This window comes from Zalophus californianus, chromosome 9 (assembly GCF_009762305.2).
Source record: "Zalophus californianus isolate mZalCal1 chromosome 9, mZalCal1.pri.v2, whole genome shotgun sequence".
NCBI lineage: Eukaryota > Metazoa > Chordata > Mammalia > Carnivora > Otariidae > Zalophus > Zalophus californianus.
The window spans coordinates 72174828-72200039 of NC_045603.1; the positions used below are offsets into that span (position 1 = coordinate 72174828).

Sequence of the window (25212 nt, forward strand, 5' to 3'; positions counted from 1 at the left end):
AGGGAGAAGCAGGCTCCCCGCTGAGCCAGAAGCCCGATGTAGGGCTCGATCCCAGGACCCTGGGATCATGACCTGAGCTGAAGGCAGTCACTTAACTAACTGAGCCACCCAGGTGCCCCTTAAATTTGTATTATTTTTTAAAAGATTTTATTTACTTATTTATTTATTTGAGAGAGAGAGCAACTGGAGGGAGGGAGAGAGATAAGCAGACTCTGCACTGAGCATGGAGCACAAGGTGGGCTTGATCTCATGAGCCTGAGATCATAACCTGAGCTGAAATCAAGAGTCCGACGCTTAACCGACTGTACCGCTCAGGCACTGTAAAATCTTTCTTTTCTTAATTGAAGTGTAGTCGACACACAATGTTACGTTAGTTTCAGGTGTGCAACACAGGGATTGGACAACTCTTCCTTCTGCTGTGCTCACCACAAGAGTAACTACCATCTGTCCCCATACCACGCTATTCCAATACCATCGACGCTATTCCCCGTGCTGTTCCTTGCCTCCTCACGACTTACTCGTTCCATAACTGGAATAAGAGGCAAATTCTTTTTTAGCTTCAGACTTTTGTATTAAATCAGTTAACCTGTTTGCAAAAGGCAATTTCTACAAAAATGGGACTAAGAGAGCCGGATTATTTACTTAGGTACCTTTTAATTTAAAATATATTTTTAAGTCTGAATTAGAACAAGTTGGTAAATGAAACCATTGCGACACCAACCTCTGTTGCTGCAGCAGCCATGTCAGTTTTAGGACCACCAGTATCAATCATAATATTAATTAATAATATTAATTATTTTAATAATTATTATTATTAATATTAATAATAATATTAATAAAGCACTAATTTTATTTTTTAAGGACTGAATTGATATTTGGTTGGTTTGTAAGTAACTAGTTTTGTATTAAATTAACAGAAAATTCACAAAAATAGCATCTGAGTAACAAATGCTTTGCTCAATGATTTGTAAATACTTAAAGATGATGCCCGTGACTAGAACAAGCACTGCTAATTTTTTTTTAACTATCTACTGATAGGCTTCTAAAGTTACTGTCACCAGGAAGCAATAAAGGAAGCTGACTGAATCTATTAAAAGGACATTAAGGCCAATTATTTCTAAAATTTTGACAAACTTGTAACTACGTATCACCATTTTTTATGTAATTACTACTAACAGCTTATTAAAGCATAGTTTAATTTTCTGTATTTTATTTTATTATGTTAAATACTGCCATTGAAAATGGAAATTGTTAAATTATATAGCTCTCAAAACTGTTAATATAGTCTCCTTAACATAAATTGGCTTGGTTTCTTATGAGATATACATTTGTTTTTACCTATTCTCATTTTAATTATTTTCATTGCAACACCTGCAAAACAAAAAAACATGACAACTAAACCCTGAAATATGTATTACCATGTTGATGTTAATGCTTCTATCAACTCATTCTATAAATCAAAACAAGTTAAATGAAACTTTAAAAAGGAATTGCTGCGTAATTTTAAAATATTATTAAAAGCTGATCAGACATTTTTTTCAAATATGCAGATTAATTTAGAAACAACTAATTAGGGGTGCCTGGGTGGCACAGTGGGTTGAGAGTCCAACTCTTGATTTCGACTATTGGTTTCAGCTCAGGTCGTGATCTCAGGGTCATGAGATCAAGCCCCGCGTTAGTGTGCAATCTGCTTGGATTTCTCTCTCCCTCTTCCCTGCCCCTCCCCCTCCTCTCTCTCTCTCTCTCAAATTAATAAATGAATATTTTTAAAAATGAAATAACTAATTAACATATAAACATAATATATTTTAACTTACTTTCCATTGCATTCCATTACTTATGAAAGAAGTAACATAAGATGAAGTGTTTATTAAAATCAACAATACTAAGGGAGCAATCAGAGCAAGACTTCGATTCAAAATACTTGGGGGGGGATTATCAGCAACAGACCCATAAATACAGAGAACAAACTGATGGTTGCCAGAGGTGAAGCGGATAGGGGGATGGGCAAAATGGGGTGAAGGGGAGTGGCAGATACAGACGTCAAGTTAGGGAATGAATAAGTCACAGTGATAAAAGGTCTAGCATAGGGAATATAATCAGTTGTACTGTAATAATGTTGTATGAGGACAGATGGTAGCTACACTTGTAGTGAGCATGACTTATTGTATAGACTTGTGGAATCACTATGTTGTACATATTGCATGTCGACTATACTTCCATAAAAATATATTAATTAAATAAATAAAAATAAAATACTTGGGTTACAACTTCATCTTTAACCCTTATTAAGTAAACTCTACCTGGACTGTACTATCAACACCTACATTAATGAAGATGATAACCTCATCCATGCTCTTCATGGGTATTTGTGGGAACAAATTGAACTAATATTTATGGAAGTCTTTGGTAAGTTAAAATATGAGCTGAATCATACAAGTGTAAAACTTTCCTCATAAGATCCATATTTGGGGTTTGGTATAATTAACACACATGATAGCAGCAGTTAGGAGACCTAGATCTAGCGACAGCTCTAATGTTAAGTAGCTTGGCAGTTTGGGTGAGCCTTGTGATGTCAACCAATGATCACTTCCATGTCTAAATTAAAGATCTGTAAAATTTCCTCGGACCCTACTATTTGACAGCTGTGGAAAAAACTGTCTGAGGAGGAAAAGAATAGGTATAGAAAAAGACAACTGTGTTGATCCCCCTCCCCCAATGAGAGATGGGTTTTCTAGTTGTGCCTCAGCCAGCCGAACTGCTTCTCCACTGTTCCCTGCATAACTCGGACAGTACAACAAACACTAGCGAAAACCAGGAATATCTGATAGTCCCATATTATTATCAGAATAAGTATACAATTCCTAGCACCAAGTATTTAATTACAGAGTTTGATGTTCAATTACCAATACCTTTTTCTATACTGATGCATGAAGCGGGTTTTCCTTTAGGACAGGGCATCATTTCCCAAGAATCAGCAAATGCCTGAGGCGTCTTCTCCAATATATTCTGACTTGACATTAAATCATCCTCTACTCTGTTGTTGAAGGAACCACAAAGTCCTGGATAGGGCACAGAACAAATTTTAACATTTCCTCACCTACTCAGCTTTTTGGATTCATATTCTCACATCATATTCAGTTCTATGCTCAAATCAAAACACACAGAAGCTACCTGAGAGTATGTCTTGGTGAGTCTTTATACATAAAAGTAAAATTTCATGACACTTCCAACTAATGCTCCATTTTATTCGAATTCCAGGAGCACTGAAACACCATTCGCCACAAATACCGTGTTTTTCCTGTGTGTTGCTATAACATAACCTCCTTTAACAAGGTGGTAGGAAGCATGCTTATAAGCAGGGCATTTGTGACTGCACATTTTCAATAATAGTGTGGAGACCTGAATCACGTTAAGGGCTATATGCTTTCTTATCTGGAATCTTCCACGAGTTACATTTTTTCCCTATGTATACATAAGTCACCTTCTTGAGTAAAAATATGTTGCAAAAGCTCACATGGTTTGAAATTAGTAACTGTGGGCTTTGCCATTGTTTTGTTTTGTTTGCCAACCATGACAGTATGCAAAAGCTGATTTCTATGACAGAAAACTTCCATGAAAGAGATGACCATGTCATCATCAGCAGAAAGACAAATTGTAATGTAGCTTGCATTTGAAACTTGATATTCAAAAGATGTAAATGTATAATATTTTCATCTTTTTCTTCTATAGATAAAAGCTTTCGTAATTTATCTTAGCAAAGTGATATGTAACATATATTATCAAACCTCACTTTAAGAAACCTTAATTTAAAAACCTTTAAGTGTTTAAATTTGCAGAAAACCACTTGGGAATAGACTTCGTAATAAATAAAACTGTCTTTACTATCAGTTGAAACTGTTTTACTGTGCTATTTACTGTTTTACTGCACTATTAAAGGGAAGATTTAGTAAAAGTAAAAATGCTTTATGACCTCATGTCATTAATGGAGGGACAACTGAAAATGAAAATAAGTGATGGTCACATTAGAGCCTTGGAAATAAAAACATATCCAAAGGACTTACCTACGGTATCCGTGAAATTGTTGGGTGGCACTGAAACATATAACTGCATTGTAGGAGCAATTTGTATTTGCATTTTTACACCAAAGTTTGTTTCTACTTGAAGGTATGAGGAAGATGCTTGGAAGACATATACTTCTCCTGTTAAAATAATTATTTACATTAATAGTAATAATTAAAATATTGAACAGTTTTTGATTTATTAAAATGGTTTTATACTTTAATATCTGTTAAAAAAAAGTTAATGTCCCTAAAAACTGAACAAATGAATGCATCTTACATCTATTTTAAAATGGTATTATTAAACTTACCTGAATCATCATAACTTTGATTTATGTATTCAATCCCATTGTTTGTGACTGTTCCATTTCTGTTGAATACATATTTGTTACCTGAAATAGGCTAATATTTAAAACAATTGTTAGTTCATGTCAACTTGCAATATTAATTCATTTTAATGCAATATATGAAGCTAAATTTCTGTGCCATAAAAATGTTTAATTTTATTGGATTAGTTTTAAATATCTAAAATACAGAATATTTTTTGAAGCACTCCTCATATGTTGCTTCATTGTTTCTTATACCAATTCTTTGAGGAAGACTCTAAAGGAATCCTCATCCGCAATTTGTAGATGAGGAAACTGAGAACCAGGAAGGTGACTTACATTCCTAAAGGTCAAAAGGCTTCAAAGTACCAAAGTCCAGTTTCGGTGTCCTCCCTCCCCCTTTAGTTCTATTTCCATTTACAGTGTCAGTTCCAAATACATGAAATTCTAAACAAATGTAATTGCCTTCTTAAATGGTCTGCAGAGTTTAATAATTTAATAAGCACATAGGTTGATCTATAATTACCACATCAGTTGCGTGTATATGATAATTTTTATACACTTAAGGAGCCTTAGAATTATCCAGCTCTTCCAGAGACTTTATTAATTTTCTGTACAATCTTTTTATGATTTTTTTATTTTATTATGTTATGTTAATCACCATACATTACATCATTAGTTTTTGATGTAGTGTTCCATGATTCATTGTTTGTGCATAACACCCAGTGCTCCATGCAGAATGTGCCCTCTTTAATACCCATCACCAGGCTAACCCATCCCCCCACCCCCACCCCTTTAGAACCCTCAGTTTGTTTGTCAGAGTCCATAGTCTCTCATGGTTCGTCTCCCCCTCCGATCTCCCCCTCTTCGTTTTTCCCTTCCTACTATCTTCTTCTTTTTTTTTTTAACATATAATGTATTATTTGTTTCAGAGGTACAGATCTGTGATTCAACAGTCTTACACAATTCACAGCGCTCACCATAGCACATACCCTCCCCAATGTCTGTCACCCAGCCACTCCATCCTTCCCAGCCCCCCGCACTCCAGCAACCCTCAGTTTGTTTCCTGAGATTAAGAATTCCTCATATCAGTGAGATTATGATTTCAATTCACACAGTAAAGCCTCTCTTCAGCCACAAAAATTCTGACCTTGTGAAGTAATTCATTCAATTTTGCTTTGGATAAACTTTAGGAAGCTGATTACTTACCAAATTTAAGAGGAGTGTAACACTGTTTAAGCACGTTCCTGACTGGCCACTTGGACATGGACGAAGTTCAACACTAATAGACCAATCTTTATGCTGTTAAAAAATGCATTTCATTGATATGTTTATTAAAATGTCATTGATTATATGCTATTACTGTGTGATTCACTTACAAGGCATGTTTGCATCTTAAACATGCACAGTTCCTACATACAATCAGACTGCTCTGAAAATAAGGCTTTGTTCGGCCCATGGTAAGTCTAGAATTGGCCAAAAGCTTTACAGAAGGTCCAAGTATCTTGCATAAACTATATTTATATAGTCTGATTAGTGGGTTTTCATAGTCATCATCATTTTTTTCTTTTATCATTACTTTGTGCTGCATTGTAGAGACTTTACAATGTGCTGCACTATAGAGACTAGTAGGAATTAGATGTAACATAGCTTGTTGATTCTCTGGACAATCCACAATGTCTACTTAAATCCAATGTGAGAGGTATTTAATTTGTAAAACCATAATATAAGCCATGCCAAACATTGACTTCCAGTTCTCAAGATCTAGAAATCTAATATTTAACAAGCAAATATTCCGTGTATTTTGGCATATTTCCCTCTTGGTTTGCCCATCCCCTACCGTCACGGATTATGTGAAGAACATAAAAAGAAGGAAAGATCTGGAAAACTGTCTTTTAGTAGCAGTGACTACATTTTTTAGATTACTGAATATGACCCACATCTCTCAATTCAGGAGTCACAAATTCTGCTCATCTTGGTTTCTTACCAGGAAGATTAAACAAAACTGTATTTTCAGAGTAGCTAAAGGCAAAGCTACAAGATGGAATCCCCCTTTTATTGAAATTCAGATTACTTAAAGTTTTAGCCCTGAAAAGAATTTAGAAGTAAGGATAGCCTCTATCATACTGGTGATATTGTATTATAAAAACTATAAATAAATGCAAAGGAATAGTGATGAAAAAGGAAGATGTTTCATGGAACATTAAAGATCATTTCAACTGAAGCATTAGTGAACACATGCAAAGAAAAGTAGAAGAAGGAAATATTTTTTCAGTGTATTTAGAAAGTTACTAGTGATGAAGGAAATGTTGGGGGTTTTTTTGTTTGTTTAGCAAGGAATTGCTAAGGAGTGCAGCTAATACTGATTGTCAATGGCAATATGTGACAGAAAACAGATACTGAAATATGTAACCAATCATTGAAGGACTGTTTGCTATTTTTTTTAAATAGTAACTTAAAGTGAAGACTGTTTTAAATTGGTTGAATAGCTCAGTGTGCGCGCATCAGTTTTCTCAAGCGTTCCAGGCTATTACATACGTGGGTGGCCAAGAAGTGACAGTTTCCAGGATGGTGGTATTTAATACCATCAAAGGTGGTGATTGAATTTCCTTCTACCTTACATCTTCCGGGACATAATGCTTCAGTGCAAGACCATTTTGCATTTTGGCATGTGCTGTTAAAATGCAATGGTTATGTTAAAGATCATCAGTTGTGTTTTCTCATTGAGGAAAATAAATATCTCAACATTAAAAATCAAAATTTAAATTAAGACATTTACTTAAGCTTTATTAGACCATCTTTTTAAAAAAAACTTTTAAGTAATCTTTACGCCCAACATGGGGTTCAAACTCACAGCCCCAAGATCAAGAGTCGCATGTCTATTGACTAAGCCAGCCAGGCACCCCTATTAGACCACCCTTATTCTCCACTCAACATCCCAACTCTGATCAAATGTCACATTGATGGTGGCATCCTGGCATTTTAAAGGATTTTAATTCCATGGACTAAAATAATAGCTTCTGCCTGCATTAAATATATAAAAACTTTTAAACTGGATTTAAGAGGTTTTTTTAAATGGAATACATTTCACTATTAGTATTAAACACCTGCTACATGCCACATCATACACCCTCACTGTTCAATATGGTATAGAGACATATAGCTATAGATTACTTGAAATATGACTAGTCCAGATTGAGATCTGCTATAAATATAAAATACAGACTTTTAAGACTTAATTTGAAAAACAGATTGTAAAATCTTTCATTAACTTTTTATACTAATTTCATTTCTAGATGATAATACTGCATTTTGGATGTATAAAATACATGATCAAAATTAATTCCACCCCTATCTTTTTGCTTTTTAAAAACACATTAACTAAAAAATGTTAAATTATATATATGGGTCATATTTTTGGCTCATATGATATTTCTCTTGGATAGCACTCTCCTTAGATATTCAATAAATTATAGCTATTGTTATTCATAATTATTACTAATATATTATTGCCACACTAACAGGAACATTTCTCATTTATAAGGAACATATTATAGTATAAATAATAGATTAGCTTTCATTGAGTCAGACTATTTCCCTCCAAAGGCACGATACATTTTTAGAAAAGTCTTTTGGAGTTCTGCAGTAATTTAGAGTTTCAGAGAAAAGTCATAAGGAAGAATGGGGAACTCTATCTGATCAGTATATTGTTCCCGAACTCAAATAATCTATACTAATTTTGGCATATTAAAATCCACTCTTGTGAAATATATCTATAAATATCATATATATAAATAAGAATCTATATGTACATTTAAATATATGTAAATATATAAATAAAGATTAAATATATTTTCACCAATGTAGACACATACAAAAATTATTTGAAAAGTAGTGGGCTGTTTCTGATTATACATTTTACTAAATATTCTTGGTAATTAGCGTAATTATTATTTAATTGTTGTAACCATACTCTTGTATTATTCTTTGCTCCATATTTGCAACCACCAATTGGTTTACTCTTTGAAACCCTCAGTTAGTGAAAATTATTAACTTCTAAAGATACATAGAAAGCTCATACATTTTATTTAAAAAACACACTAGGGGTGTCTGGGTGGCTCAGTCGATTAAGTGTCTGCCTTCGGCTCAGGTCATGATCCCAGGGTCCTGGCATCGAGCCCCGCATCGGGATCCCAGCTCAGCGGGGAGCCTGCTTCTCCCTCTCCCTCTGCCTGCCGCTCTGCCTACTTGTGCTCTCTCTCTCTCTTTCTCTCTCTATCTAATAAATAAATAAAATCTTTAAAAAAATAAATAAAAACACACTAAACTTTCCCTAAAAAATAAGAGACAAACTATCTACACAGAAAATGCAGTGTTTATTTCTGAAAAGTTTATTTTAAGGGTGGACCTAGGAATTATTTCAAATTAGATTAAAATATTATTATTATTTCACTATTAACAAAATGTGGACAAAAAGCATGCACATACCACTGAGAACCACAAGGACCTCTTCGGACTTCCCCTGACTTATAGATCTTTCCATGTAAATTACAGGGACATTCGGTCTTTAATACACATTCCCCTTTTTCTCCAATATCATCTAATAGGTAACCTAGAATAAATATATTGTACAAGAATTATATAAACATCTGTAAATTCTCAAGCAGTAAACTGTGAAATCACTTTGAGCTAGTTCTTTCAAGTGTAAGCACACACTTAAAATGGTAAGTTCCATTTAGCAATTACCCCTAGTTTGAGAACTGGGAAGAGTATAATTTTCTGAGCCATGGAACATTCCTACGGAGCCCAATACAGGACTAGGGGATCATCTGTGGAGTACCAGGGCCCTGAGGTACTATAGAAATAGACATACACGTTAACTTTGTCTCTACTCCTCTTCTGCAGTTTGCTAGAAGGATGGATTATGAATAGGTGATTTCATTAAATATCTGGTTAGAAATAAGACCCACCATTCTTGGGTCACTGTTTTCAGTTGTTTTAGTGTAAATATTCTCACAGAGTGTATTACCTTCTGGGCAGACGCAGCCATTCACACATTCACTCTCTTGAAAAGGAGCCACATTAGAACAAGTTGCAGGATTTGAGGGACCACATTCTTTGTAGATATGTTTTTCTGGGCATCTAGGTTCTCCTGGAGAAATATAGAAATATGTATACATGGGAATGAGAGGGAAATGAATGTGATAAATACATAATATTCTAATGGGGATCTTTTCAAATGGGATTCTTTGAGTCTAAATTTCAAGACATGAATCAGTTTTAAAAATTATTCAGTACAACTAAATCGTGCCAATTTCTCATGCATTATTTTATGCTACAATATTTAATTTGTAGAAAAAATTAAAAATGAAGACAGAAATTAGGAAGAAATGTATACTATATGTGTAATAACATCTCATCTTACTTTGAAATTGATCTTCTACTTGTATTTTAACTTAAAAGGATTGAGCTAAGCCTAAGTTGAAAGTACTTTTATATTTGTGTGAAAGTCACATCTATGTTTTACTAATTTTTTGAAAGAAAATCATAGTACTAATCAACATACTTTTGATAACTTTTCCAGTTACTTTCTTTCAGTTTTTGCAGGATTTCTCATTTTTCCCAGTGACTTTTACAAATTATAGACTATAAAGTTCCTAATTGAGATCTTTTCATAAAGCACTGCAACTTACGGCAAAACAGTCCTGTTTCCTATTAAGTACCCATGAGAGATGAGACTCCACCATATCTAAGGTCCCTTTCAGGGCTTACAGTCATTTAAGAACATTACTTTGAAATATAGCTCAACTTTAAAGTGCTATAGAAACTTCCTGGCTTGGAATGTGCAATAAAATTTAAAACCTACCACAAGTCACATCAGAATCATCTCGCCAGGATTCATAGATGCTGGGACCGTCTGAGGCACAGAGGCGGGACAATTCTGAATAAGTGTCACACGTAGAATTTTTGTCTCTATTTTCACAGTAATCATTAACACAGATCATTCTGTAGTCATTGGAAAAAGCGGCAACCTTTCTACATTTCTCAAAGTAAGTTCCAATAATTTTGTCACAGTACTACAAAATAAAGTGTGAAGTTTTATTAAAACATAAGAAAAAATGACAATCAAATAAATATTTAGGAAAAGATAAATTCAGAACTATTTGGTTTTGCATGATAACCTGTAGCTTTGGCAGGGAGAGTTGCTGAATGCTGGTTGAAATGGACAGTTCTGAAGTGTTATAGTTGGCACAGTGACTCCTAAAAGAATACTTCACCTCTGGCATTTTGGATTGCTATATAACGACTTCAGAAATGGTTGTGCCTACACTCATCCAAAATTTCTCCAAAGGTGACATGAAATTTACCAGTTGAGAAAATGGAAGGGGTGAGAAAAAAGAGCCATTGTCAATGCCAGAGAATGGGATGGCAAATGACTGATACCACAAAAGACAGAAGGGAAACCCACCCTTCATCTCTTAGTGTTATATTTGGTGAGCAAACAGGCAGTAAAATAGAGTCACTGTGGGCTTTCTTGGTGGGGGCCATGTGAGTTGACTCTGGAAACAATATATTTGTTCTCACCTTGGTTAAGGAGGTAAACACATCACTGAACCCACAAAAGTTCAAATTTCAACATATTTTAGCTACCACACAGCTGCTCATATGTTTGTCACAGAGAAATATAAAACCACTGTCAAGCAAATGCACGGTTTGTAACAATTAAGCCCTAGCACAACTAATAACATTCTCCAAGTGAGGTATAAGATTAAGTGAAATAAAATATTCAAAGATTGCTTTTTTGTCTATTATTTTTTGCGTATCTTTATCACTAGATTACAGGTTTCTTTAGGGCAAAAATAGAATTTTGTATCCTCTTGGCTTAACAGTGTCTTGCACATAGTATGTCCTTACTAAATATGCATTAGCTTTAACATGAATTTATATATTCACTGAGCTAATATTTTTGAGCCACCAGGAGTAAGTTCTCACACGCTATACAACTACCACAATAGATAAAACATAACTCTTGTCATCATAGAAGGCATAATTTTATAGGGAACATATGGAAAAGAAACAAGGGAAATTTTTATAGATGGTCTCTTATCATAAGAAGCAAGAAGTAGCATAGGGTAACAGGAAAGAGAAAGCAATTCTAACGGTGAAAACCAAGGAGGGTTTCACAAAGAGGATAGCAGATGATATATAATGTCATGGCTTAATTTGTTTTGTTAGAAGATGACAAGATGGTTATAAATGCAACATCCATTGTCAGTAAAACCGAAAGTCTTTTCTATCCATACTATCCATATATCTTAATCTTGAGAATTTTGTTCTAGATTGAAACAAGAATATGTAAACATTTATTCACTCATCAAATAAATGCAACCTATCAAATTCAACATAACAGAACTATACAAGTGTAGAAAATTCCGAGTGGGCTATTTTCAAGTGTCATAGTCAAAATAGTTAATTATACATAACTCTTTCAAAAAGAAAGTAAAGGATACACGGGCTGACAATTCAGATTAGCTCTCTGGGGCAAAAGTACGGGAGAGCAGAAAGTAGTTCTTAGGGACACAGTATATGGATTCCACCAACAGATTTAATGGAGAGGTGAAGTGTGTCAGTTTACAGACAAATTAAAACGTTATGCAAAAAAAATCAGAATTGTTACACTAATATATAGTAAATATCATAGAGTTTGAAGAAAAACTCTTAGTATCTACAGCTAAACTAAAGCTGAGAAACAGACTGCAGGGACACTGGAGAGAAAGCAGTTGCACAATTCTGAGAATCAGGCACAGGTGCTTAGAAGAGGATGTTGGCTATCTAAATTGAAACTAAGGAGAACAATGCTGAAATGTGCTACTAGGTGAAATATAAATCTCTCACCTCTATGCCATCTTCACAGACTTCATAGCTTTTACTAAAAGCTTTGGGACAATCACCAGGAATTTTACTATTGGCAATGTGTTCATTGATATTGTCTCCTTAAGAAGAAAACAATGCTTAGTTCAAGATATTCACTATGCACATACATGTTATTTTCAAGCTAAATAGAACTAAATTGACAACATATTTTTTATTTTAACAAGTTATTATTCTTTAGACAAATGCAAATTATTGTTAGAGTTATTCAAATATGAGCAATCATTTTATAATTTTCTTTCAGGAAGCAATTTCCTTAGACATAATGCACTGAAATCTTACCTGGAGTGCTGTTGAAGTTACCACAAAGACCACAAGTTGGATATTGCTTGTGAAGAGCAAGCTTTAAAAAAAAGAAAAACCACATGTACATGTTTATAAAATATTATAATTACCTCAAGACAAAATTTACCCAAACCAAATGACGGTGTCTGTTCATATTCAATTCTACCTAAGCTGGTTACTTAGGCATGTAATATAGAGCCTCTTTTAGAGGACCTGGAACTAGAAGTTGGAAAGATCCTGACTCTACCTCTTACTAACTGTGTGTCTTTGGATGGATAGCTTGTATTAGCCTGAATTTCCTGAGTTCCATCACCTGTAAAATAAGATTAATAATAGTATGTACTTGAAGGTATTTTAAATTTTAAATAAGGTAATGCTTAGTACAGCGCATAATATAGAGATTTTTCAATAAATCTTAGCTCTTATTTTCTTTATAATGTAATGTTTTTGTAACTGAAAGCAAAGAAGAAAAAGCACAGAAATGTAAGAAAATCAGAGCCAGACTTACTGAGAGCTTATTTTTGTCCCACATCAAAGACAGGATTCCTCTACGGCTTTTCAGGACATAATGTTCTCCATATTTTTTAATGTGTATCAATTTATTGTCATATGGTATCTGTACTCTGAAAAGTATAAAATACAAGTACATATAATGGCAAGAATAGTATTATAACATGTTTTTTTTTAAATAATCCATGTTTAGTATCATAAATATAATACTGGCTAATAAATATTAAAGTTTTCTTTTTCCTCTCATTTCAGAAGAGGAGACACAATGATTTTGTTTTTCCAATTTTTGAAAGACTTTTAAAGAACAATGAACAAATCCTTGGGGCTTTAGAGAAATAAGAAAGAAGAAACTGGTTCAGTGTAAGGAGTAAATGATCAAATAATTTGAAATGTTCGCAAGTAGAATATCATGCCTCAACTTCTTATCCTGGAAAGCATTCAAATATGGCATCCCTTCCAAATATGAATTGCTACTTCTAAAAATAATGGTTTAAGTTTCAATCTATTGAAAATCCCATATTTATATTTAATTATAAACATACAAATGAAAATTGAAATATTCTATTAGCAGATGTGTTGAATATGCATGTTGCCCCAAATCTAGATACTCAAAATAGTCAAACAACAGAACTACTCTTTTTCTCCCCTCCTTGTTATAGGAATAAATATAGTATTTTACAGTCCCACACATAACAAAATCTTCTATCAGACTCCTATCCAAGAAATTATTATAAAACCAATATGAAAACCAAAATAGGAAAAGAGTACCATCTTTTCCCTATTCAACCTTTTTTCTTTTGCTCTCGTTACTTTAAGTGCTTCTATAGCATTTATCCATAACACTGTGGCATTTACCTTTCTTCATTAACTAGAATGCGATCACCAAAAATAGAGACCTCATTATTGTCGATTTTAACTGCTATTTTTTCAAAGTCACTATTATTCCTTCGTTTGATCTCAATATTGAAATCTCCTCCAGATTCAATGCAATGATGGCAGAAACTGTATGTGCAGGAAGACTCAAAGGAAAAGATGCGACCATTGAAAGCTTTATATGTTCCTTTGCCCCAAGTAGTAGCTTCACCTACAAAATATTTAGAGTAGAATATTCATAATTATTTAGAACTATTAATGTAGCATCTAGTTCTGCTTTTTTTAAGTGTTTATGTACCAAGAGAAAACATCACTGAAAGGTTCTGTTCTCACAGCCACCACCTTAAATCAGTGTTTTTCTTTCTCACATACATACAGCAAAAGCACACTAAAAGTAGTACCTGAATCCTTGGGAATACACAAGGTGTCTATTCTGGCTCAAATAAAACATGAATAAAAACATCTTTTTTCCTATGGAAAAGGGAAATTGTCTCTACTATGGGAAGGTAGATACGGAGGGAGTTGTGATCTGTTTGCCTACTTGTTTTGCTTTTTGTAGAGATAATCTTTCTAATGTTGCACAAGGGTATTACCATTTATATCAAATAAGTTTAAAGAATATTATTTCTTTATGTACATGCATGTACATTCATGTGCATGTATGTGTATATCTGTTCGTGTGCATGTATGTGTATATCTGTTCGTGTGCATGTATGTGTATATCATCTGTTCATATGCATGTATGTGTATACTTGTGTCTATGTGTCGTGTGTATATATGTGTGCATGTGCGTGTGCGTATGTGTACCTTTGAAAAAAAATATTACAAATGTGATGTCATTCAAAAATGCAATGATCAAACAGATAGATGATGGGTAAATGTTTAAAACTAGTTCCAAATTTTGGTTACTTTATAACCCTATTAGGTACTGGCTGGCTTGGACATAAAAATATATAGATAGAAATCAGAGTCATTTTTACTTACCAATAATTGGGCTTACTTCTGAGTATTTCGGAATTGCTTCTGGAATATTGGATCCTTTTGCTATTTAACACAATGCATAGATTACTTAAATTTCAAGACATACATTGATTTTAAATGTACAGGATTTGAACTTCTACATGGGAACTTAGAAGCTGATTCTGAAGGCCATCAATAAGTTTCTTTATCCTGAATATATAATTTGATTTTGTGAGAACTGTGATTTACCAAGTTCATATACACGATTATCTCTTAAATCCATATTTTTTCTTGAACAATTAGCCATAGGATTTTCAGAAATCATTATGAGCTTATTCATTTTGGGTCATGTGCAATTACTAACATATGCTGCATCCCCTACAGAACTATATTTTGAACTTCAAAAATAGAACCTTGCTAGCATACTTTTATTGGAAGCTATTAGCTAAACAGGTCCAAGGTAGATTTTATTACATCAGTCTACTATATAATACTAATAATTCAATTATCTACATATGAAGAGAACTCAATTCTCCTGATCAGAGAGGAAAATTCATATCCCCTGATACTTTTCCGTGATTTTTTATTTCTAATGCATTGACCCTTTTATGTGACCAAGTAAATTTATATGAAATCTTAGAGCAAGGTCTAAAATCAAGCAGAATAGAAGAGCAACAACAATAACAAAAATTAATATTTTTATGGAATCTTCAAATATTTTTTATAACACCACTTATTGTGTATCTTGGGACCACTTGTCTTTACTGCAGGTTGTCTTTTCTCAGGTCAAGTGGAAGTAGATTGAACTCTTAATTTATTTATAAAGTCATTTTAAAAAATATTATATCTAAAATGATAGAGGAGAAGTTGCATTATGTTTTATTTAGGTTCCCTTAAAGTATAATTTAATCTATCTTATTAATGGAGTTGTTTAAAATATACAGTTGGTTATCTAAATCTTATTACTCAAAAAGAAGCATTTAGAAGCTCAATTCAACATGGAAAAGACATAACAATATCATGTGCTAGTAAATCAATAATCCACAGAACATTTAAATTTCAAAATTATGTATACATGCACACACACACACACAGATACACACATATGCATCATATATATAGATTTTAAACACTGAAAGTCATAAATCCAACTACCTGGAGTACTGAATGGTCCAGAGGCACTGTTGTTAGAGGAGCTTGTGACACCTATTTTAATACAAAATAGTTAAGCTATTTATTTATTTCTTAAATGCGTACATTTTACTTGGTAAAATATGAAAAAAAGTTTTGAAAATCTGACGGATAAACCATGGATCCAAGTTCAGCATTGCTAATGCTAGCAGACTTAGAATAACGTAAAGCTGTATAAGAAAAAAAATATATTATCAACTCAACAACCTGTGGGAGAAACGAAATTAAATGCCTCACCACCAAATGAACTAACATCAAATTAATTCATTCTAGATCAATTGCCTTAAAATGTATTCAGGAAAAGAGAAAGTTTGCATAAACAGAGTTCAGGGCCTCCTATCTCAGTTTCAACCACACTTACTCCCACTTTGAATTGCTTTACATTTGGGAAATCTGGGTACCATTTCAAGATGTCAATCGAGCAAAGGAGTCTGCACTCACAAACACTGGAAGTATGAAAACCTAGTTGAGCTTTCATCTGAATATGTCTAATGTCAAGAGATAATAATGTCAACAGATCCAAAACTTGCCATTTCAAATCCACTAGATTCACTGCTATTAGATACACTACCAGAAAGAACACTAATTAATAAAAGTCTGCCTTATTTAAAAAATTAAAGCAGACAAAAGCTGGCATTCAAATAGAAAAATCTCAAACTGGTAACCACTCCACAACAGAAAGATGAGAGGCAACTACTTTTCAATACATTCTCAGGAACACATCCTAAATTTGAATACCTGAGCTAATGGCAGCAGATCTGGAGTTTAGATATTCAGGGTCTCTTAAACCATTTGTACCAACTATGTTTAAACAAAATCGGTGGCATAAATAATGAATGATTTCAAATTTATCAGTTCCTTTGCAGTGTTGACCTCAAAATTGATGTCCAAAGATTAAGAACAACCCAAAATAGAATTATTTCTGTATGACCAAGCCTTTTTTGAACATACTCACTGATAGTCAATCCTGACTGAGGTCAACCATTACTACACTATCTCTATTGCTAATTAGACTTTACCTTTTAAAAATGTATCAATCTTAAAGTTAAGTTCTACAGGTGAATCCTGAATATTTTTCAGATCACCTGTATCATTAGAAGTGAATCTGCTACCCACAGTTCTATGGTCATCTAGTCCAGTGCTCCTAAGACTTTCCAATATGGCTAACAGCATCAATATAGTTCCCATAAGTATTATTTTAACAATGTGTACCACAAATTCCTAAACTATTCAATCTAATGTTTCCATTAAGGAGAAATATTAAATCTTATGAGATTTTCAAAAGGGAGAGAACTTGTTTGCTCTTATCAGAAATAAATCTGCAAAAAAATTTAAACTACCAAGACCAGATCCAGAATACAAAGCTCAAACCCAACAAATTATCTGCTACTCTAACCACCTCTTCAACTTCTGCAACTCCAAATCAGTTTCGCATAAAGGCAACAAAAATAATTCCACATCAATATAATCACAGCCACAAAACTCGTTCCACATTCTATGCCAAAAAATATTAAATGACTTTTCCTTGATCACATCTACATACAGTTTATCATTTCAGAATTTTGGTTTGCTTTTTGTATCATTATTAATGTTTGTGATTTTCATTGTTCTTTTATAATGCATTTTAGAATCCTGACTTTCTAATCATCAGACATAAATCTCAATTCTCAAGCCATGAGAACCAGATCCAGTAACATCCTTTCCAGTATCACAGGTACCTGTACCACTAAGGCCAGTTTCACCAAATTCGTTTGGTCCAGAAGCACCACCACCAAGTAAGTCCAGCTGCACCCTTCCTTCCTCTACCACTTCCAGAACTGGAAGACCAAGTGTTTTCTCCTAATGGAAAATCAAAATGTGATTAAGAGAAATAAAGGAGGAAGAAATTAATTTGGATTTCTTGGGAATAGAGTCCAGGTTAAGACGCCTGAGCCACTAACATCAGATCCAGGACTCAAGTATCCAGACCCCAAGAATCCACTGTCTCTCTCCCCATTCCCACCAATTCCACTGATTCCAAATCCCTGCTGATCAGATGACCCCAAATTTAATCCTGAATCTTCAGAGGTACCAACCAGAACATCCATCCCCATTTCTTGCACTTGGGTCACCTGCTGAATACAAAATGATGGTCAGGGAATTATTTTTAAGGCATAGCATGATTCAGAATTTTTCTAGGCACAGACATTAATCATCAATACCTAAAGCACTGGAGCTAGAGCCTCCGTGACCACCTACTCCATTTCCATCAAAGGCTTTACCACTATGGCCATTGGATTTGAACCAGAATCTCCAAAACCGATTTGAGTTTCACCCTTCTTCTCCATTTTCAAAATTAGAAAACCAAGTCCTTCCCTCTAAGGGAAAATTTAAATGTTATTTTTAAAAATTATTAAAAAAACTTAAATCCATTTCAATTTCACCAAGAGTCCAGGTTAGTAGAATGCCTGAGTTATGGGCATTGGACCTGAGATTCATGAATCCAGGGACAACATAAATGCTGCTGCTCATTCCATCAATCCCCTGCCTCCAAATTCCTTTTTATCAAATGCCCCAGCACCAAATCCTGAATTTTCAAAAAATTTTTAAAGATTTTATTTATTTGTTTGAGAGGGAGAGACAGAGAGAGAGAAGAGGGAGAAGCAGACTTTCAGCTGAGCAGAGAGCCTGATGTGGGACTCAATCCCAGGACCCTGAGATCATGACCTGAGCCAAAGGCACACACTTAACTGACTGAGCCACCCAGGCACCTCTGAATTTTCAAAATAACCCCTAGCATGCTCACCACCACTTCTTGCACTGGTACTTCTACCAGAATATTAAAAGTTTGTCAATAGGACATATTCAATAAATTTTATAACTGAGAAATTTTTTAAGCAAAAAATTAACTAGCAACATCCATACCACTAAAATTAGATTCTCTAGTACCTTTTATTACATTTTCACTAAGGCCAATGTCATCAAATCGATTTGAACCAGAATCTCCAAAATCAAATTTAGCTTCACGTTTCCTTTCTCCATATCTCAAATCAAGTGATGAGGACTTACCCACTAACAGAGAAATAAAAATGTTAACACAATAACAGATGAAAGGCTGAAATCAATTTAGATTTCACCTGAGCAGGGTCCAAAATTAGACTACCTGAGCCACTGGCATCAGATTCCCTGCTGCTCTTATCACTCCAATCAGATCCACTGCTTTCAAATCCCTTTTGACCAAATTTCTCAAAACCATATCTCAAATTTTCTGATATGCCATCAACAAAATTATTCCCAATTCTTGCACTGGTGGTGCCTGCAGAATGTAAAATGATTGTCATCAGAACATATTTCAATAAATTTTATGAATCAAATATGTTTTATGCACAGAAATTAAACATCAACACCTAAACCACTGGAACTAAATTCACTAGTACATTTTATTCTGTTATCACCATTGTCACCACAGTGATTTGAACCAGAATCTCCAAAATCAAAATTAGTTCCAAACATCCTTCCTTCAAGTCCAAAATCAAAAGACCCAGGCCTTCCCACTAACAGAAAAGTCAAAATATTATCAAATAAAATAATGAATATTTAAAATCCAATTGGATTTCTCAGGAAAAGAGCCCAAGTGGAATCCCTGAGCTACCGGCATCAGATCCAAGGCCTTTGAATCTAGCCCGGGCAGATCCACTGCCACTCATTTTAGTCCCTACAATTTCATTGATTCTAAATCCCTGTTGACCAGAAACCCCTACATTGGTTTCTGATTTTCCAGGGCTGTCACCAACAAATGTATTCCGATTTCTCAAACCAGTATCATCTGCAGAATATAAAATGATGTCACAGAGTGTATTGAAAACATTTCATGATTCAGAAATTTTTATGCAGAAGAATGAGATATCAATACCTAGATCATTGGGAATGGGTCCTTCAGAACTACCCATTTGATTTCCTTCAATTTTTATTTTGCCATTAATGCCACTGCCACCAAATGAACTCGAACCAGAAGCTCCAAAACCAAATGCAGCATTGCCCTTCTGTTTTCCAAGTTCCCAACCAAAAGACCCAGTTCCAACTGACAGAAAAATTAAAATGTAATTAAAAATTAATGTTAATTAATAAGTTCATTGTTAAATATTAAAGAAATATATTTTAACCAATTAGTTAATTTAATTAATTTTAAATTTTCTGTAATGAGTCTTAGTTGGAATACCTGAGCTATGGGCATCAAAACTGAAACCCATTGATTCACCCCTGGCAGATCCTCTGCTGCTCATTTCACTCTGGTCAGCTCTACCAATGCCCAATCCCTTTTGATCAGATGCCCCCAAACCAAATCCCAAATTTCCAGAGACACTGCTACTAAATCCAGCCCTATTTCTTGGGTTGGTATTATCTGCTAAAATTTAAAAAAAAAAAAGATTGTTACCAGGTAATAATTAAATACAACTTACAACTCTACTTTCTACGCACAAAACCTAAAGAGTAATAACTAGATCACTGGAACTTGATTTTCCAATGTTTCCTATTTCATTTTCACCAAAGTCTTTTTGTTCAAAACCACTGATACCCATTCCACATGAGCCAGAATTACCAAGACCAAATTCAAATTCACCCTTCTTTCTACCACCAAATCCAAAATCAAAAGGCAAATGTAAGATTCAACTGTTATCAAGAGCAAAAAAACAAAGGATGGAAATGATTAATTATTTGTATTTTTTCTTTGCAGAGTCTGGATTAGAATTCCTGAGCCACTGATATGAAAGCCAAAGCCCATGGATTTACTGACAAACTCCTTTCTGTTCTTCCTCTTTCCACCAACATCCACATCTTTTAAGATAAATTGCTCTGACACAAAAATAGCAAGATTTACATACTTTACTGACCCTAACTTCTTTCACTGACTTTAATTTCCAAATATAAAATGCTATTTACCACACTTTTATAAATTTGTTTTTTTCTGGCATTCTTCTTCAAGAAAACTAGTTGAAATATGAGTAATGAAACTTAAAAAATTAACACCGCAAAAGTACGGAAACATGAGACCCAAATTATCCTGTTCCTTAAGACAAAACTTGGGAACAAGAGAGTTTAAGTGGCTTTCCCAAAGTCCACAGAAGGTTATCAGGGAAGGGGATAGAAACTGGGTCTCTTCCTTACAGGTCCAAACTCCTACACAATTAAATCTAATTGCCTCTTCACTAAAATGTTTAAATTGATGATTTCTGTTGAAGACAACACAGATCCTTTAAGAATCAAACATAGTTTAAAAATCATTTCCACAAGTTTCTCTAACACTAAATCAGGTCAAAACACCACCTTCCCTGCTTTGCTAATTGATTGATTTTTTTTTTCCTGTCAAAAGCAGAAACTAAGAAACAACTTAGAATACCTGTTTCACTGGCAGCAGAATTAGAGCCAGCCAATCCATTTACCACATTCACATCAAATCCACTTTGGCCAGATGGACCCCTACCAACTTCATTTTGATCTAAAGCAGTGCCACCAAATTTAATACCACCACATATACTGTTGGCAAAACCACTTGCTAACTTGGTTTTCTCTGCCATACAAAAACACAATCACTAACAGAAAAAAAAAGTTGCATTCATTCATAATGTATAAGAAATTAATCTATACACATTGCTTGAACTAGGCCTACATTATCATTTCAAAAATATCCCCCCTCCCCTCCACTCCATATATAATTCCATACAGTGTAACCAGGGTTGTGCCTGGTAACCAATTTACCATGAAGTTAGAGAATTCCTTTAGAAAACTAAAGCATTGGGGCCATTTAAGATAAATTTCACTGTGTTCTTTAGAACATGAGCTAACAATGAACAACTCAGTATTGTAAACAAATGCAAGTGTATCTGCATTAACTTATTAGTCATACTGTGTTTGTCAGCCCCCAAATAGATGACTGGATAAACAAGAAACTTGTGTCCTTCCTGACGATAATTTCAACTGCACCCCTATACCCCAAACTGTTTCTCCCTTTTCAGTTATCATCACTTGGATTCAAATATTAAATTTCAATATAAAATATTGAAGTTATTTTCCTCATTGGATCTCCTTCTTTTCTATTTTTGTACAGGTATGAACTATAGAGATTTGGGGGACCAGGCAAGTAAAGTAAAACTTGGCCAATTGGGAGAAGTATGTAGAACCAGACAGAACATGCCTCATCTAAAGAAAGTTGATTTTTTTTTTCAAACAAAACCAAATAGCAGACCACAAACTGTCTAGAAACCCTGTTTTATAATATTACTCATAAAACTGAGCATGCAATTTAAAGACAGAATCCCAGTATAGAAAATAAATTGTGATTGGAGATAAAAACGTGACTAGAGAAACCTTGCACCAAATTTGGGGCCAAGAAGTATTTTAATTAAATATCATAAAAATGATTGATCATTATAATATTAGCCCCAAGAAGAAAGTTAGCATACAAAAACTAAAATGATCAGGAGAAAAAAATGTAACTTAATGTAAACATCTTTACCAAAATTCTCTAAAGACAGAATTCTCTAAAGTCAGTCTCATTGGCCCCGGAATTAGTGCCTTTCTATTCCCAACTATTACTGTTAAGGTCATGTGCTACAAATGATGCAAAGATTACCAGCTTATCCCAAATGAAATAAAGCACTTGTTTCCTAGATAAGCTCTCTAACAGTACCTGCTGGAGTGTCTTTTAACACTAAACTATCAGTATCTCGATGTTTCCTCGACCCATCTTCAGCCCCTCCTGGAGCATTAAATCCAGTGTTAAGGAGTGAGCCAACAAGAGATTTCTTTCTTCTGTTTGGATCACCAAAGTTCAGACTACTGAACAAAAAGCCACCTAATGTGAATAACAGAAGATCATATTTGAAAACAGTATTGCTAGCACAAAAAGGTGATTCAATTGTGACACTTAGAAAGCCATGTTATTCCCTGTTATTCTGGCAGCCCTTGGAACATCATACACTGCTTATTGCCTTCATTGCCATATCCGTAACTTTTTGTCATAATCCTAAGACTTCAAAAAAGAGAGATGAATAAAGCTATGAAGATTTCACTGCCATGTACTAGAAATGCTACTTATAGTCAGGGCAGAAACCTCCCCAGCTGCTTCCTCTCCATTGCTAAGCCCTGAGTTCCAGTGTCCAACCTCCCCCCATCAAAATATTCTGCTGTGTTGAATCCACACTGTCCTTGGCTTAGTAATAGCTGATAAAATTAAGATAACATACCTGCTTGTCTTTTCTGTTTTCCTGCAAAGAAAAAAACAATGAGAACATTTATTCATAAGTTGTAGCAGTTACTTCTTTCAAGTCTCAGCTTAAATGTCATCTCAATGAGGCATACTCTGACCATTTAAAACTGCTATCCCCATTCTAACACTCCCAAAAATCATTATATTACCCTAATTTATTCCAGAGATTTTATCACCTTGTAATATACCATGTTTACTACTTACGTTTATTACTTACGGACTGTCCGCTTCTTCTAGATTTTAAGCTCCATAAACTCAAGGGTTTATTTGCCTGTTTTATTCACTGAGGTATCCCAGGTGTCTAGATATTAGATTTGAATAACTAACTATCTTAGTTTGATGCCAAAGCAGAGAAAAATGAGGTCATATTCAGTAGTGGGAAATCTACAGGCTTTTGAGTCAAACCCATCTGGACTCCCAGCCCTACCGTCAGAATGGCGTTTGACAATGCCTCTCTTAGACTCAGGCAAGAGGGATTCCCACTCAGAACCACTCAAGTCTCACTCTGGCCTTCCTCATGCCATGACTCTCCTCCGAGGGCAAAGAATAAAGGCAGAGCAATGTGCCATCCTCCCTCCCCCCACTGTAGACCATACTGAGTCCTCAAAGTCCCATGGTCCCATGTCTGCTCTCAAGACCATTTTCCCAAGGTTAGACCACATTGAAGCAATGAGAAGCCCTAGGCTGGGGGGATAATCAAGGGGTGCTTCTTTGCAGGAGTAGTAGATGATGCTGAGACATGCAGGCAAGTGTATTTCTGTATGTGTGGAACAAAGCCAGGGATGGAAAGAGCAGGGGGTGGTGGGGACAGAGACATTGGCAAGGGCACTGCACACCCTGTTCTCACATTGAATTCCAGTGACTTGAAAATTTGCATTAGAATAAGGCCTTCTAGGTGGTCACAAATATGATTTTGTCAAGTTGGAAGAAAAATTATTTTAAATTTTATTCCTTTATTTATAGATGTGCTATTCTTGCTCCTGGTTTATGCCCCTGGGTATATTTAATACTTCTGAAATAAAAGTTTCTTTATCTATTAACTGGAGACTACATAACAAATGATAATGAAACATTACCCACTTTATAATGTGGTTATTAATTAAATGAAAGAATCAAATAAGATAAAAGGACCTAGCAGTGTCTGGCACATACTAAGTATTCAGTAAGGAAGGACAGTATCTTTCAATATATTTTATTTTCCTCACCCAACTTGTCACATGAAACTTATGCAGAATCTTTTTATTTCATCTATTTACTTCATAAGTATTCACTATACTTATACCTCTCCTGAGTTCAACCCCATAGATATATTATCAGATCTTTCATTTTGTTGGACCAATGTCTCCTCTAAATTTATTCATTCTGTTGTGGAAATGAATAGTCTGGTATTTTGGTCAGTGTGCCATGTTTGTTTCTACTAATTAAATTATCCCTTTTTTAATATATAAAACTTACTCAGAAATACATTGCCATTAGGGTCACTAGCAGTAATGGTCAGATGTGTTTTGTAGGTACCATATCTTAGACGTGTAACAATACCTTACATGCCTTATCTCTTCAATCCTCACAAGCCCCCAAAAGGTTGGTACTATTATTATTCCTCACTTGTAGAGGAGGAAATGGATATTTAAAAGAGACTGAATCACTTGCCTAAGATTACATGGTAAAATATGCCAGGAAATCATTTTTTTCTTATGCAAAATGTGTATCTCATTTAAAGATAGATTGCTTATAAAATGCTTAAAGATAAATAAAATGTTTACTTCAGATCACAGACTTCAGACAACAGGATGAATCAGAAAAGAGAAATAGACATAATTCGGCTCCT

The 25212-nt window shown here is 34.4% G+C and overlaps 1 protein-coding gene across 1 annotated transcript in view; it reads right to left on the minus strand.

Moving 5' to 3' along the window:
• The window catches only part of MUC19 (mucin 19, oligomeric), a 45880-nt gene extending 22376 nt beyond the window's left edge, over nucleotides 1-23504 (minus strand). Inside the window, 25 exon segments of the mRNA XM_035729324.1 lie at nucleotides 2913-3062; nucleotides 4065-4196; nucleotides 4373-4463; nucleotides 5597-5689; nucleotides 6926-7061; nucleotides 8876-8999; nucleotides 9417-9539; nucleotides 10254-10464; nucleotides 12284-12381; nucleotides 12602-12662; nucleotides 13113-13227; nucleotides 13970-14198; nucleotides 17857-17905; nucleotides 17907-17977; nucleotides 18141-18249; nucleotides 18400-18495; nucleotides 19077-19189; nucleotides 19281-19433; nucleotides 19770-19943; nucleotides 20031-20198; nucleotides 20337-20522; nucleotides 21516-21686; nucleotides 22806-22970; nucleotides 23362-23382; nucleotides 23477-23504. Coding sequence (XP_035585217.1) covers nucleotides 2913-3062; nucleotides 4065-4196; nucleotides 4373-4463; nucleotides 5597-5689; nucleotides 6926-7061; nucleotides 8876-8999; nucleotides 9417-9539; nucleotides 10254-10464; nucleotides 12284-12381; nucleotides 12602-12662; nucleotides 13113-13227; nucleotides 13970-14198; nucleotides 17857-17905; nucleotides 17907-17977; nucleotides 18141-18249; nucleotides 18400-18495; nucleotides 19077-19189; nucleotides 19281-19433; nucleotides 19770-19943; nucleotides 20031-20198; nucleotides 20337-20522; nucleotides 21516-21686; nucleotides 22806-22970; nucleotides 23362-23382; nucleotides 23477-23504 — 3067 coding nt within the window.
• Between the last annotated feature and the right edge of the window lie 1708 nt (nucleotides 23505-25212).